At 40.4% G+C, this 16,242-nt stretch overlaps 1 protein-coding gene across 1 annotated transcript in view; it reads left to right on the top strand.

Annotated features, from left to right (window-relative positions):
• PREX2 (phosphatidylinositol-3,4,5-trisphosphate dependent Rac exchange factor 2) overlaps positions 1 to 16,242 on the top strand; it is a 280,051-nt gene that overhangs the window by 63,511 nt on the left and 200,298 nt on the right. Inside the window, exons 2-5 of the mRNA XM_047783794.1 lie at positions 3,773 to 3,844; positions 5,552 to 5,674; positions 8,531 to 8,635; positions 13,843 to 13,944. Coding sequence (XP_047639750.1) covers positions 3,773 to 3,844; positions 5,552 to 5,674; positions 8,531 to 8,635; positions 13,843 to 13,944 — 402 coding nt within the window. The remainder of the gene's footprint in view (positions 1 to 3,772; positions 3,845 to 5,551; positions 5,675 to 8,530; positions 8,636 to 13,842; positions 13,945 to 16,242) is intronic.

The following is a 16,242-nucleotide window of genomic DNA, read 5'->3' as shown; positions in this document are numbered from 1 at the left end:
CCTCTGGGGAGATATCAGGAACCCCAAGTGGCTGAGCCAGAGGGTACTCTGTGTAGAGGGGCTGTGACATGGAGTTGAAGGTCAAGGTAAAGTAAGTGAGGGTTTTTTTTTTTTACCACTTGTTTCACAAAGTCTGTTCCTTCAGTCTTGGGAAGAATAAACATTAAAGGTCATCACATTGTGGCCTCTGGACCAACTGCGCTAGGGCACTTACTCAAAATGCAGATTTCTGGGGTCCTAAGCCAATTGGCTGCATCAAACTCTCTGGATACAGGGCTGGGGAATCTGTATTTGGAAGATTCTCTCTAAGTCTTATACACAATGAAAAGTTGGAGAACCACTGACTTTAAAGGCCATTTTCCAGTACTTATTTTCTGTGAATTTGTATCAAAATGAAGATGATCTAATTCTGATGACATTCTGGACCAGTGAGAACGAATGAACACAGAGATAAAACAGCATATTACATCTCATGTATTTTTGTGACTAGGGTATTAATGCTTCTTTGATTGATAGGAGAAAGATTAAATGCCCCAATTATCAAAGTCTGAGGTGACGCTGTAGATTCCGGTTGTTAAAGGATGATTCTTTTTTTTTGTTTTTTTTTTTAGGGCCACACCCATGTCATCTGAAAGTTCCCAGGCCAGGGGTTGAATTGGAGCTGCAGCTGCTGGCCTACACCACAGCCACAGCAACGTGGGATCCAAGCTGTGTCTGTGACCTTCATCACAGCTTATGGCAATGCTGGATCCCTGACCCAATGATCAAGGCCAGGGATTGAACCTGCATCCTTATGGATACTAGTTGGATTCGTTTCTGCTGTGCCACAACGGAAATTCCCTAAAGGATGATTCTGAAAACACGTTGTTTATCTTTGGCAATGAAAACTTACACATTTTGTAAAAAATGTCAAACAGTTTTGATGATATTGCCCTCTCACCAAACTATCTAAAATCTGCTGTGACTGTTGTATAAAATGAGGCTTTTGGGAAAAATAAATGCTTGGTTAGAAATGCTAAGAAGTTCCAGGTTTTCTTTCATACGCAGTTAAACCAAAAGTTCCATATTGTCATGGAGGATAAGAAGATAGAAAAGTCAGATAAAGACAGAGTTTATTAGTTTGTGTATTTCCTTCTGCCTCATAGTTTGATTCATTTTCATTACCTCCTGTCTTTAATTTGTTGGTTTCAGAATGTGGCTGAGTTCAGTTTATGAAGTTAAGGTTTATAAATGTGGAGGTGAAGTTTAAATTTTGTTTGCATGAGAGGCTGTGTTTCCTAAATGGTCAATGTGAAATGTAAACTAGACAACCAAAGCATCCTTACTATTTTAAGATTAAACGGAAAGAGCTAAGGAGAATTTTTGGTATAAGTATTTGGAAAAGTATTCAAGAGAAATAAAACTAAAATTAAAAATGACACTAATACTAAAATTGGAAGATTCAAAAATCTCTTTCCATTGCCAGTTATACCTAACTTTAGATAATATTTCAGAAAATTGTATCACATATTTCCAATAAAAAGTTAAGGTGACATCCAAAACTTTCTTACCTTTTATTTATTTTTAATTTTGTTCTTTTTTTTTAAATTAAAATGTAGTTGATTTACAATGTTGTGCCAATTTCTGCTATATAGTAAAGTGACAGTCATGCATATACATACACTCTTTTTTATATTATTTTCCAACAGGAATTTTCCATGCTTTTACTTAATTCAGTTGAATTCTTTCATTCAGTTGAAGCTGTTAGTACTGATGTGGCTTTAGTAGTCATGAAATCTGAAACAAGAACTGATTACATTGGGAATCAAGATGATGCTGAAACTAAGGCTGGGAGTGAGATATTGTGGCTCATTTATTTTGTTTCTTTTAAATAGTTTTGCTCTTTTTATAAAAATGATAGCATGCACATAGCCAAATATTCTGAAAATAAGAAAATGTACAATGTCACCTTCCTACCTCCTAGAGATAATCGTTGTTTGCATTTTAGTATATGCTACATATTTTTCCTTAATATAAATGCACATTTACTTACGTGTGTGTATATACATATATACTTGTATGCATATATATATATACTTATATGTGTATATGTATGCATGCATGAAAGTGTATGTATATGTATGAACACATCAAGTATGCTGCTTAGTAAATTTTTTCACCAAATAAAATTTTATAGACATCTGTTGAATATACACACATATATAATTTTTATCACAACCATTTATGATTCTAATTTTGAACAGTATTCTGTAGTTTGCATGTACCATAGTATATTAAGTGATCCCGTTAGTGATAGGCATTTAGGTTGTTTCCAATGCTTCCACTTTTGTAATCAATATATTAAAACCCCTTGTCTGAGTATTTTCTTAGGATAAATTCCTAGAAATAGAATCAATGGGTTAAAGGAAATGCCCACTTAAAATTTTGAGCTGTGTGGTAAGTTGTCCTCAAAAGTGTTGTGTCGTTTTATACTGTTACTGGCAATGTCTTAAGGGTGATGGTTTTGGAATATTATGAGCAATCCTGTGTTTTATTAATCTCTTAAATCCTTGTAAATATAGTGTGTCAAAAATGAAATTCTTCAATAATTTTCATTTATTTGATGCAGTATCTCGAGATTCCTTTGAGCCTCTGGGAAATTAGTGTGCTGTCATTCATACCTGACTTGGCAGGTAATGGCAGGGATTCTTGATACAGACAAGGGAAGAAGAAATCTCACCTGGTCACTAGCTAGTTAATGCATGGTGTCTTGAGGACACAGACCAAATTTGCTGGATAGAAAATCTCTCCTTTTTTTCCTTCTAAACTGCCTGTTTTAAGGCCCAGTATAAATAACTCTTTCTACTCTTTTTTTCCTTTGCAAAAATAATAGCTTGTTTAGTCTTTGATCAAAGCTTAGTGACCATCAAGAAGAGTCCAGATCTTTGAAATACTAATGAACTCATTTGCCTACGATAGGGCTATGGAGAGTTCTGACCTGATCCCAGCAATACAAATTCTGGCTTTCTAAAATCTGAGGGAGAAAAGTGGAGATGGGAAACTTCCATTCCTTCTTGAAAGTCACTTTCTCTTTCTCCCGCCCTCAATCTCTCTCACTTCTAAAAGGAGTGACTTTAGGAGTTTCCTTCATGGCTCAGTGGTTAACAAACCCGACTAGGATCCATGAGGATGCAGGTTCTATCCCTGGCCTTGCTCAGTGGGTTAAGGATCTGGCATTGCTGTGAGCTGTGGTGTAAGTCGCAGACCCAGCTTGGATCCCACGTTGCTGTGGCTGTGGTGTAGGCCAGCATCTGTAGCTCTGATTCGACCCCTAACCTGGGAACTTCCACATGCTGCAGGTGCAGCCCTAAAATAAATAGATAAATAAATAAATAAATAAATAAATAATAAGGGGGGTGACTTTAGAATTTTTTGGCCCTTTTTTTTTAAATTAGAAATCCCCCTTTTTGGCTAGATTTTGGTCTTGTATGCTTGACAAGAATTAGCAGTTTAGGAAACATTCAACTCTAAGTGTTTACCCCAGAACTTTGAGATCTTGGTGCATACATTTAATTCACATCTACATGACCACCTATGGCCCCCCCCGCCCCCGAACTATAAAGGAAATAAATTCCCAGGAATACACAGTGGTTTCTTCTTTTACAACAGAGCTGTTGTTACACTCAATAGTTATTGGATTTGTAAAATTTGGTTTCTGGTTAAAAAAAATTTAATTCTAATCAGCGGCCAGTTTTTCGAGTAACCTAATGGCATCTTTTCTTCTTTCCTTCAGGCATTCTTACACCGAATGAACCAGTGTGCAGCATCCAAAGTTGACAAAAATGTAACAGAAGAAACAGTGAAGGTGAGGAGGTGCAGCTGGCCCTCGACCCCAGCACAGGGTCCCCTCAGATCAAACTTCATCTGTGGGATGTTACCTCAGGGCTTGTCACTTTGTCTCCAGTTCCAGTATATTCTGTCCCAGGCATCTGTGTGGGTGACAGTGAGAGAAAGGGAAACTAGAGTCCGGGAAAAGAAGTGGGGGTGTGCCCATGGTGTAGAAGACAATTTTTTTTATTGCCAAGACCTTGGAAACACTTGAAAAGAGGAAGAAAAATAACCCCTAGTCCAAGAACATTCGTGCCTCTGACGGGAAGGGAGCTGACCATGTGCAAGAGGCTTTCTGGAGGGCCGGGGAAGGCAGGAGGGGCCAAGGTAACTTCCAGTCTCTGGCCCCTGAAGTACCGGCGATGTAGATGGTCCACTGGTGTAGAAAACCAAGTCTACACAGTGTCTTTAGCTCACAAACAAATGGATAAGCATATCCTTTTAAGCTGCAGGGAGGGAAAATTGTGAAGAGTTTTGGGAAAAAAGGCGGGGAGGAGTTCCTGTCATGGCTCAGCGGTAACGAACCTGACAAGCATCCGTGAGGATGTGGGTTCGATCCCTGGCCTCACTAAGTGGGTTAAGGATCTGGGTTTGCGGTGAGCTATGGTGTAGGTTGCAGATGCGGCTTGGATCCTACATTGCTGTGGCTGTGATGTAGGCCTGTGGCTACAGCTCCAATTCAACCCCTAGTCTGGGAACTTCCATGTGCCACATGTGTGGCCCTTAAAAAAAAAAAAAAAGACAAAACAAAGGTGGAAGGAGGATGGTAAATGAAAATTAATCGTGCTTTAGTTTTTATTACTCATTTAAATTGATATACATTATATACAGCCATGTGATATATAATAAAATAGCTAACTTGCTGTTTTATCAAAAATACAAAATTCCCAAGGATTTTATAGGCACTCTTCTATTTCCCATTAAATTAAATATGAACTTTTACATTCTCCTTACCATGGAGTCTTATTTTGGGTCTTTTGGGCTACAAGCAAGGAAACACCTGTCACTCAAAGGGACATGAAAATGCTTTGACTCCCAAAGCAGGAACTCCAGACACAAGAGAAGGTTGAGGCTCATGACTCAGGAAGTGACTGAGACCGACCAGGTTCCCTAGCTCTTTCTCTGCCCCTGGGCTGGCTCCTCCCCCAACTGCAAATGACCCTGTAGCTGTCCCAGCTGTCACTTCCAGACACAGCACCTTGCATTTTTATGTTTCTCTCAAACATAGAGCCTTTCTCTTTTGAGGCAGAAAATCCTTACTCTTATCATGGTGCGATGAGCCTTTTACTAGCAAAACGTTCCCCTGTTAATCGACTTGGGACAAACCCGGAGGTGCAGAGGGTTGTCCACTCCAGGGTGCCCTTCTTAGGGGTGAGGAAGCCCTTTCCCCAAAGGCTTCTGACCAGTCTGCCTGAACGCACTGTTTTACCTGCAACTCATGGGGCACTGGGCTTGGATTGTGTCACTCAGGGTCTTCCTGAGAGCCAGGAAGAGGTTCCGGGTTCCCAGAGTTGCGGGTGCAGGGAGGGGATGTCCAGACAGAACTGGCGCTCTGCCAGCCGGGTGGGTGGAAAGGACAGTTAGGCACTGACGTTTTCAGCTTGGGGAGAGAATACTAAACTCATGGACTTTTCTTTTTGAACTTGCTTCACGATCACACTTAACTGAACATGTTTATTTACAGATGCTGTTCTCCAACATTGAAGATATCCTGGCAGTGCATAAAGAATTTTTAAAAGTCGTGGAAGAATGTTTACATCCAGAACCTAACGCTCAGCAAGAAGTGGGGACCTGCTTTCTTCACTTTGTAGGATACCTTTCTGTTTATTTTCAAAACTTCCCCCCCTCACATTTAAGGTTTAGCCTTTGGCATAGGAGTAGGTGGGAATTTAGCTTTAGAAGTAAAAATTTGACACCCAAAAGTTTGGGGTCTTTTAAGGCCAATGAAAGCTTCCACTTAGAGGCAGCAAAGGGGAGAGTGCTGCACATCATGCATTTTATTCAGTGAAGAATAAACAGGCTTTTCTTTTCCCCGGCAAGTTAGTTTTTCGCATCCTCTGTAGCTTTGAATTCTAATGAATATTCAGGCTGTTCATAATGAATGCATTTTTATGTTTCTCTCAAACATAGAGCCTTTCTCTTTTGAGGCAGAAAATCCTTACTCTTATCATGGTGCGATGAGCCTTTTACTAGCAAAATGTTCCCCTGTTAATCGACTTGGGACAAACCTGGAGGTGAACAGACCCAGTCCTTCTAGGTTCACATATGCCTGCTTCTGAATTTTTCTCAGAGGTTGTACTGAGTAGTGCAGAAGAACCAGCCAGTACTCAGTGGTTTCAGATTATATGTCATGCTTCTGTGATCATTTTCATCTCTTTGAAATGATAGCTGAAATTATTTATGCTGTCAGTTTGCAAAGGAGAGAGGCACCTGTGTGGTGAAAGTTGTTTTCAGAACTGAAATGCTTTCATACTGACAAAAAAAAAAAAACCACTGCTTTACTTTACACCATTCCACGGGTGCTAATTTTTCTGCATACCACTTTGAATCCATTGATTTATCAAAATGCTATACAATTCAAGTTTTATTTAAAAGTATATGGGAGTATTTTGCCATGGGCATCAATTTTTATTTATTTATAAATTCTAATTAGTCTTTTATAAAGTAACGATATGTAGTTTCTAGATCTATATTTCTTTTTTTTTTTTGTCTTTCTTTTTGTTGTTGTTGTTGTTGCTATTTCTTGGGCCACTCCCGCGGCATATGGAGGTTCCCAGGCTAGGGGTTGAATCGGAGCTGTAGCCACCAGCCTACGCCAGAGCCACAACAACGCGGGATCCGAGCCGAGTCTGCAACCTACACCACAGCTCACGGCAACGCCGGATCGTTAACCCACTGAGCAAGGGCAGGGACCGAACCCGCCACCTCATGGTTCCTAGTCGGATTCGTTAACCACTGCGCCACGACGGGAATTCCCTAGATCTATATTTCTGTCTGTAGCGAGAAGACTTTGTAAATGTTATTTTTATTTTTTTAATTTTTAATTTTCTGTCTTTTTTTTTAGGGCCGCACCTGTGGCATATGGAAGTTTCTAGGCTAGGGGTCAAATTGGAGCTGCAGCTGCCAGCCTACACCACAGCCACAGCAACGCAGGATGCTAGCCGTGTCTGTGAGCCACACCACAGAGCACGGCAATGCTGGATTCTTAAGCAAGGCAGGGATTGAACCCTCATCCTCATGGATAGTAGTTGGGTTCGTTACCGCTGAGCTGCAGTGGGAACCCCCGTAAATGTTATTTTTAGAATCAGAAAACTTCCCATAAAAATAATTATATTAAAGGGAGAGATTCTTTGGGTTTAGGAAAATCAGGCAGTACTTTCCTTGGGAGCTATGACTACGGTTCATGACTGTGAGCCACTTGTGTTTGTATCCACTTAATCCAGACTGTTACCTGTCATGAAAGAATGTGAAACTGGCATAGCTGCCATCTCAATCCTCGCAGCACATGGGAATCTTGGACCCTGACGTTCATTTCCTCTGTAACACACTATGAATCTGTCAGCCGTGGATTTAGCTACACTCCTTCCGAAGTTTGTTTTATGCTGGTTCATACCATGTCTTGAAATAAGTAATTCAATACATTTTTCTGCTGGTTATATATAAAATAGCTCTCAGCGTTTCCAAATGCATGTCTTTGAAATTTCAGAGGACACATTTTCATTCTCCTCTTTGATCACTACGTTGTAGTGGGACCGCTTTGTTAGACTTTGATCATAGCCCCTTGGAGAAAATCTGACAGATGGGAGGGAGCTTGGAGATCTGGATGGTGTGAAAGTTCTCCTTTTATGGTAGTACCTCTGCGATAGCGTTAATGAAGGGTGTTTATCTTGTTTTTACCTGATCACTTTTAGTGACGCTCCGTTTTGAAGTCTCTATATTAATCTCGAATCTGCCTGTCTCTGCCCATCACAGCCCTTGCAGGTTCCACCCAGTGGTCTTATGTTTGTGTTTTGGAGCTACATAGAGCTATAAATCCTTTACAATGAACATGACAGCTATTTGAGAGTAACTACCACTCCCTTACTTTTATATGCTAACAAATTTCTCTCTCTGAGATGACTTCGCCTATGTGATAGCTTCAAGTTCTGTCATCATCTTAGTCACTTATCACCAAAGAGTCTCTACTTTGTCAGTGCCCTTCTTAAATACACCTGTCCAGATTGATGCCTCTGACCTGCAGGGTGCCATGTTTCTCTGTTTCTGTGTGACCTGGCATCCCTCTACCTAAATAAAATACTTTGTCCCCTCATCCTGTCTAGGGGTTATGGATTCATCTCTCTGGATCTTGCCCAGATAGAACATCTATTTTAAAGCCATAGCTGAGTCCTCCCCGCAAAGCTAAGCACTCTCTTCTCTGTAATCTGCTACCACGTGGTCATTTACCTTTGATTGCCTACATCCTTCTGGATTGTAGTTAACACATCTGTCTTTCCTAGGTGATTCTTCGTGGATCAGGGAAAAAAATTAAACATGTTTATAGTTATATATACACACCGTATGGCTCTCACAACATAATAAACAATTAAGTTTATTCATAAACGTCACACTTAATATTTCAAAATGGCTAATAACATGACTAATTTATTGTTACTTGAATTCACAGAAAGACAAGTTTCGTATCTATGACGAATATTGCAGTAATCATGAGAAGGCTCAAAAATTGCTCTTTGAGCTTAACAAAATAAGAACAATCCGGACTTTTCTGTTGGTAAGTATATATTTATGTGTCAGCATATGCTGTTTTTGTTGAGTGGTCCGAGGAATAGCATCAGTGTGGTGTAAAAACTGCTTGTGCGACATCTGTTTTTAACATATCCCTGCTAGGAAGCTAGAGAATCCTTTGAGAAATGTTAAGAAGTGCGATTGTAAATCAACTATATTTCAGAAAATATGTGTGTATGTGTGTGTGTGTGTGTATACTCTTAAAATCAGCCACACCCACAAATGTGAGAAGCGAGAGATGGGAGAGGCTTGTTTACAGGGAGACACCGTAATGCCCTCTCTCAGTTAATTACCAGTGGTGAGACCACAGTTTCGTTATGAGAGAAAACGTTTATACCAGAATTCATCATTGCTTTTATATCTCTCAGCTCCCTGGAGCTTCACTGACTTCTGCTAAGCAAGCTCTAAGTAGGGCAGTGACAGGAAGGAAAGGCATCGTAGGGATGGAGGAAAAGCATTTCACAGACTGACCTTTCGCCTACGTACAGTCCTTATTTAGTGTTCATAAAAAGAGCAAGACTCTATATTTAACTTCTTTAGGACCATACAAAGAAATGCATATTTTGGCACTTCCTTGGACACTTTGATTGCCAGTGAGATGCACGCTGTACGTAGAATCCCCTGATATTTAGCCAATTGCAGAGCAGAGCAGCCATCCTCTCGGTCCAGTTGTAGAGCATTTCTGTCATCCCCTCGAAATTCCTCTTGCCTGTTTCCACTCCCACCATTAGCTCCAAGCAATCATTGATTTGCTTGCTATCTCTGTAGATTTGCCTTTTCTGGAGATGTCGTATAAATGGAATTGTGCAATGTGATTTTTCTATGCCTGGCTTCTTTTACTGAGTAAAATGACGTTGAAGTTCTTCCTTGTTGTGGCATGTAGCCATATTCCATTTATTTTTATTGCTGAATAATATGCCATTGTATGGATTGACTGGATTTTGTTTTGCATTTGCCAGTTTATGAACATTGGGTCAACGATTGACTATGATAATGATGGACCTTGAAGATGCTACATAAACAGAGAGAGAGATGTCTTAGCATAGAAAAGTCAGGAAATGTCCTGTTTGGGCAATTATAAGTAATGCTCTTATGAATATTCATGTACATGTCTGTGTGTGGCCATATATTTTCATTCTCTTGGGTAAATATTAAGAGTAGAATTGCTGGATTCTAGTAAGTTTATGTTTAGTTTTTTTTCTTTTTTGTAATTGCCCTACAATATGCATGTTACCTTATCAAGTCTATTTCTCTGAGGTTGGTTATTGGTTTTTTTTGTTTGTTTTGTTTTTAGTTACTTGTCTGGGTTAATTGTGAGAATCTGTCTTTTGTCTATGCAGCTGCTGCCATCTTTGCTCAGCTTATGTTTTATAGCTTAGCCTTTCTTTTTAGGGGTCACTCCTGTGACTGCTTAACTTAGTGTCCCATTGGGGATTTGTGAGAGGTGATCAAACGTCATCACCCATCTGCTCTGGGGATCTGTGTGTGAGTGTAGGGGGGACACATTCACAGAGCAGGCAATGTGCACATCTGGGTTTTTCTCCCCATGGGGCCATCTCAGGCCTTCTCTGCGTCTGCACAGTTGGACATCGTCCCCGAGCAGGACTGCGGTCTCAGGCTCGCACCATTGGGGGCATTCTCAATTTTTCTCATGCAGTGCGCTCGTGTTATTGATACCACTCCTGGCTGTGGGGTTTTTGCTCTCTGCACACCCCTCTAGTAGCAGGTTTTCAGGGCCAGTGCTATGGTGATAGGGCCACTGTGGCAGGGCCACCACACAGGATGGCTCTGGTGGGGGAGAGGAGGGGTGGCATGCAGGGGGAGGATGAGAGGCCAGGCAGAAATGCCACCAACATCCCTGTTCCTACCTGAAGTTCAGTTTTTCATGAATAACCACCTCTCAATTTGTTGTTTGAGTTTAGCTGCTTTCCAGAGCCTGAAATTTTTTTTAAATAATTTTTCTCAGTGTAAGAGTTGTTCTAGGGAAGAGAATTTACTGATCTTTTCTCTGCTGTGGCCAGAGGACGCCCCCATGCTTCCTCTGTTAGGGCTCTCTCTGAAGTATCTGAACTCTGCTGTCTCACTGAGGGCGTTCTGTTCTCAGCAGAGCTTGCCCGCCACTAAATGTCACAGGTCCAGGATGCTGGTTTTTCAGATGATTCTACATTAGTTAGGTAAGAAGAACCTATTTAGTTATTTATTTTTAGTTTTCATTGATTTTTAAAAAATCAATTAAGAAATAAAATTTTTAAATTTATTGATTATAAATTTTTAGGCGTTCCCATCATGGCTCGGTGGAAACGAATCTGAATAGCATCCTTGAGGAAGCAGGTTGGATCCCTGGCCTCGCTCAGTGGGTTAAGGATCCGGCGTTGCCATGAGCTGTGGTGTAGGTCACAGATGTGCCTCAGATCTGGTGTTGCTATGGCCTTGGTGTAGGCCAGCAGCTACAGCTCTGATTAGACCCCTCGCCTGGGAACCTCCATATGCTCTGGGTACGGCCCTAAAAAGACAATTTTTTAAAAATTTTTTTATTGAAATATAGTTGATTTCCAATGTGTTAGTTTCAGGTGTACAGAAAATTGATTCCGTTTTATACATATATGTGTTTGTGTGTGTAACCTGTTATAAATATATATATTTTTAAAAAATTCTTTTCCATTATACTGAGAATGGTTCCCTGTGCTATGCAGTAGATCCTTGTTAGCTATTTTACACACACACACACACACACACACACACAGTAATGTGTATAAGTTAATCCAAAACTAATCTATCCCTCCCCTCTCCTTTCCCCATTGGTAACCATGAGTTTGTTTTCTATGTCTATGAGTCTATTTCTGTTTTGTAAATAAGTTCATTTGTATCTTTTTTTTTTCAGATTCCACTTATAAGCGATATCATATGATATTTGTCTTTGCCTTTCTTCACATGTTATGATAATCTATAGGTCCATCCATGTTGCTGCAAATGGCATTATTTCATTCTTTTTTATGGCTGAGTAGTAGTCCACCTAACTTTTATAGTTCTTGCCTTGACACTGAGTGGCCACTAATTGTCTGGATGACTTTAGGAAATTCATTATATCTCTGGTGTCATTTTCCTTACCCATAAAATGGGGATAATAACACCACCCTTTGAAAAACATTGAGTTTACAGATTTGGGGTGATGATATTATAATTTGTGGTACTTACCTATGTTGTCACCTCAGTAAATTTTTAGGATCTGTGATACCTCTGGGAGCTTATTTAGGAGACATTTTTTGTGTATACATTAGGAGAAAGTTGGCTCTCATAGCCCATCTAAAGTGCCAACCAGCCTCTGCTATTCTGAAGAGAGTTTATAATCTACACAGAACTAAAAGACAAGGAAATAAAAACAGGTTAGGGGATGTTAGCCGAGGGCTCGCTGAAGGGGGTGGTTGCATTTATAAGGGGTGCTCATTCATATAAGGATCCTGAAACATCCCTGGAAGTATAATGCGATGTAGATAGTTGTGTTCTAAGGGATTCCTCTGGGGTTAGTACCATACACAGGTGGAAAGAGAGTTTTGATGACCCAGTTACATTAGGGCCTGAAACCCTCAGAGTATGTGTGAGTGAGACTCTTATTTGCTGCTCTGTCTTCTAAGGTTTCTGGTGAAGTGAAAGTCATGGTGCTGGTTTGGCCAAGTTGGTTGCACAAATTGCCGCCAAGGCTTAGTTGCTGCAGCCAGTGGGGGGTTGTTTGGCCTCCATCACTCTTCCTTTAGTCTCCTTTCCTGCCCAACACCTAGTCTCTCCTTTCAGTGAAATAGGACACTATTTAAAAAGCTGGTGTAATGGTTATCAAATTATCGTTGTGATGTTCAGGGGGTCCTTATCGCCCTTCGTTAAATATTTGTTATCTGTTTCTTCTGTGCCAGTCACGGAGATAGGCATTGCCGAAACAGATTTTGAGTCCAGTTTCAAATCTGAGTTTTTAAATTTTTTTGGTTTTCGTTTTCACTCCTGCTTAAACCATGCTACAAGGGCCAGGTGCTTTAGGGGATCAAGTCTTGATTTATCAGCGTCCGTGCACTTGACCATCCCTTTCAGCAAAGGGAAACTGCTTCATTCTTATCTCCCTCTGATTGCTGCTTTTAAGTTTTCTCCTTTCATCTTGCCTCTGTAGAGATGGTCTCTGACCTCTTTCTTTGAGACCGGCCGGCCCTTATCATTTATGAGGTGTTATAGCTCAAAGTGACTCAGAGATCCCTGCATTAAAACTGGCCGGTTTTGGGAGTTCCCGTCATGGCGCAGTGGTTAACGAATCTGACTAGGAACCATGAGGTTGTGGGTTCGATCCCTGACCTCGCTCAGTGGGTTAAGGATCCAGTGTTGCCGTGAGCTGTGGTGTAGTTTGCAGACGCGGCTCGGATCCCAAGTTGCTGTGGCTGTGGCGTAGGCTGGTGGCTACAGCTCCGATTGAACCCCTAGCCTGGGAACCTCCATATGCCACGGGAGTGGCCCAAGAAATGGCAAAAAGACAAAAAAAAAAAAAAAAAAGGCCAGTTTTACGGAGAGGAAAATTAGGATTTTGAAATCAGTCCAAGTTGCCTCACTGGCCAGTGGAAGAGCATGGGTAGAACCCAGTTGTCTTTAGGCATGATCTGCAACACGCTTGCCCTCTATAAGCAGGACATATGTATTTTTGTGTGTCTGTTTATTCATCCATCCGCTCATCCATCCACCCATCTATCCATTAATTCATTCCTCTGTCTCTAGCTCTCTTTGTCCTCAGACTTCATTCTCAGGTGAATTGATGTGAATTCACTTCCAAGATAAAGACTCAAAATGCATTTTGCTCTTTAAGCTGAAAGGCCAAAGTATTTCCTTTCTCTTGTGTACATTTTGTGATTGAATGTGCTTTTCTCAGAGAGAGAAGCTATACAGAGACATGATTTCACAGGTTTTCAGCAGAAAGATTTACAACAGAATAAAGTTTCACAGCTTCAGTATTAAAAATGTACTTAATGGTTGGACTTCCTGCTGTGGTGCAGTGGACTAAGGATCCAGTGTTGCCACAGCTGTGGCATAGGTCACAGCTGCGGCTTGGATTCCATTCCTGGCCTGGGAACTTCCATATGCCACAGGTGCAGCCAAAAACAAAACAAAACAAAACAAAACAAAACAAAACAAAGCTGTAATTAATTGTCTTTGTTTCCACCCCAGAACTGCATGCTACTTGGAGGACGGAAGAACACAGATGTTCCCCTGGAAGGATACTTAGTAACCCCCATACAAAGAATTTGCAAGTACCCCCTCCTTTTGAAGGTACTTCGAGTGTTTACTTCATGGTTGCATTTTCCTAAGACTTGCATATTTTTGCTGATGATCTTTTTTAAAATGTTCCTTTAAATAGTCTGACATTTAAAGAAAAGGCAAACCATAGTTCTTCGGAAAATGGCTATCACGTCACTAATTTATATCCAGAGTAGGAAACAAATCTCCAGGGAAAAGAGACTTTTAGCAGTCTGTGTAAAAAATGCACTCATTTGAGTTTCCTTTAGAGTAAATGCATTAGTTTCGAGGTAGATCCCATTAAGTACAATGTGACCTGTTTATATAACACTTTATCTACAGGGTTCCTTATGTAAATCTGCCATTGGTATGTATTTTTTTTCATTTCCCCACACATTGGTGACTTTTTGCTGCTAATGAAGTTAGGGCTAAGTTACATAATTTCAGAGCCTGGTTTTTAAATCATTATTGCAAAGAAAGGTCTGAGTCATGCAGGATAATAAAGGATAGAACGTGGAAAGACAGTGCTAAGAAAACGCTGCCTCTGGAAGCTAGGAAGTGCCTTATTAATGGTCATAGGTCCATGGCTTCATTAAAATGACCCAAAATTTTATTATGAAAAACATTTTAATATACTAATTCTTCGAGAGTCTGTGAAAAGATTAGAACAGCAATTCTGGAAAGGATTTTTTGGGGGACTGTAGCATCAGAATAGGCAGTTTGGGGTGGTCGTTGAGCATCTGAGCTCTGAGTTTAAATCCTAACCTATTCTGCTTATTAGCTGCATGACTGAGCTCATAATCTAACCTCTTATTAAAGTCTTGGGTTTCATTTATGAGACAGAAATGATGATGATGATATGATGAAATTATATACCTAAAAGAATGTGTGTATATATATGTCTGTCTATACCTGTGTGTATACATGTATATGCATGTATGTAAAGGAGTACAGAGTAATTAATTGAACTATTTTATACAAATCATTTAGCACAGTATAGTACATACTCCATAAATGTTAGTCGTTATTACTCATGTATATTTGAGTCTGATTTATTTTGATATATTGATGGCTTCTCAATATCTAAATGCAAAAAAAAAAAAACCTCAGAAATGCTATGAACGTCCTGACTGATGTTCTTCTTGATTTACTTTTTGAGAAATAAATGCACTGAATTTGAACTAAAATATATTTTTTTGCTACAACTTTTTTCAGTTGCATAAATTAGGTTTCAGTGAAAAATTTTTTTGACAAAGGATTTCTCCTTATTAAAAAAACAAGTTAAAGCTGCTTGGTTACCTGATCTAGAGAGAAGCTAACACAGGGTGGCCCAGGTCTGCAGAGCTTAGGCCTGGTCTTCAGAGGGTGGGAGGGTTGGTGCACATGGGCGTCCCATCTTTCTGAGAGTCCCTTCAGACTTTTGACTTGGTGACTCAGATTTGCATGCATTCTCATCACTCCAGTTTTTTTTTTTTTTTGTCGTCTTTTTGCTATTTCTTGGGCGCTCCCGCGGCATATGGAGGTTCCCAGGCTAGGGGTCCAATCGGAGCTGTAGCCACCGGCCTACGCCAGAGCCACAGCAACGCGGGATCCGAGCCGCGTCTGCAACCTACACCACAGCTCAGGGCAACGCCGGATCGTTAACCCACTGAGCAAGGGCAGGGATGGAACCCGCAACCTCATGGTTCCTAGTCGGATTCGTTAACCACTGCGCCACGACGGGAACTCCCTCATCACTCCAGTTATTCCTAGTCCTAATTTGGAATCCTGGGGATTTGTTTAAGAGTCCGAAGGAATAATGGTATTAAGAGAACTACATCAAGTGATTGACCTAGAGCCCTCATTTCTGGTTAAGGATGACCCCAGGTGACCTCAAAAGAGAGGAACATGGAGAAATCCTTGCCTAGGAAGAAAGAGGTCAATCAGAGCATCTTCAAACAGTGGAGAAGTTACATCTTTCTGCTTTTTTTGGAAGATTATCCTCACAAAGAAATGGGAAAACATTCACTTGTGTAGTAGATAGGTTGATGTTGATATTTTTCTTTGTTGTACCATCAGCTGAAAAATAGAGCTGGTATTCTTTTTGATTTTGGATGGTTTTATTTATTCGGAGAAAACCATAAGGGATTAGGCTGTGTGTTAAAGAAAAGATGCATTGGTTTTACTTGTGGAACTTGGAATTGTGGGGTTTACCAATCAGCCCAGGGTTCATAGCAAGTAACTACGAAGAACGATTATTACTAGTCATTTCTCTTGCTATCTCACATTTTCTAAATTCATGTCTCAACTCCAGAAATATACATTGAACACAACTCTATGGGGCCCCCAATC

The sequence above is a fragment of the Phacochoerus africanus genome, chromosome 6, assembly GCF_016906955.1.
Source record: "Phacochoerus africanus isolate WHEZ1 chromosome 6, ROS_Pafr_v1, whole genome shotgun sequence".
In the NCBI taxonomy this organism is placed as follows: domain Eukaryota; kingdom Metazoa; phylum Chordata; class Mammalia; order Artiodactyla; family Suidae; genus Phacochoerus; species Phacochoerus africanus.
The sequence above is the reverse complement of the archived record's forward strand: the minus strand, read 5'-3'. Positions and strand labels throughout refer to the sequence as shown.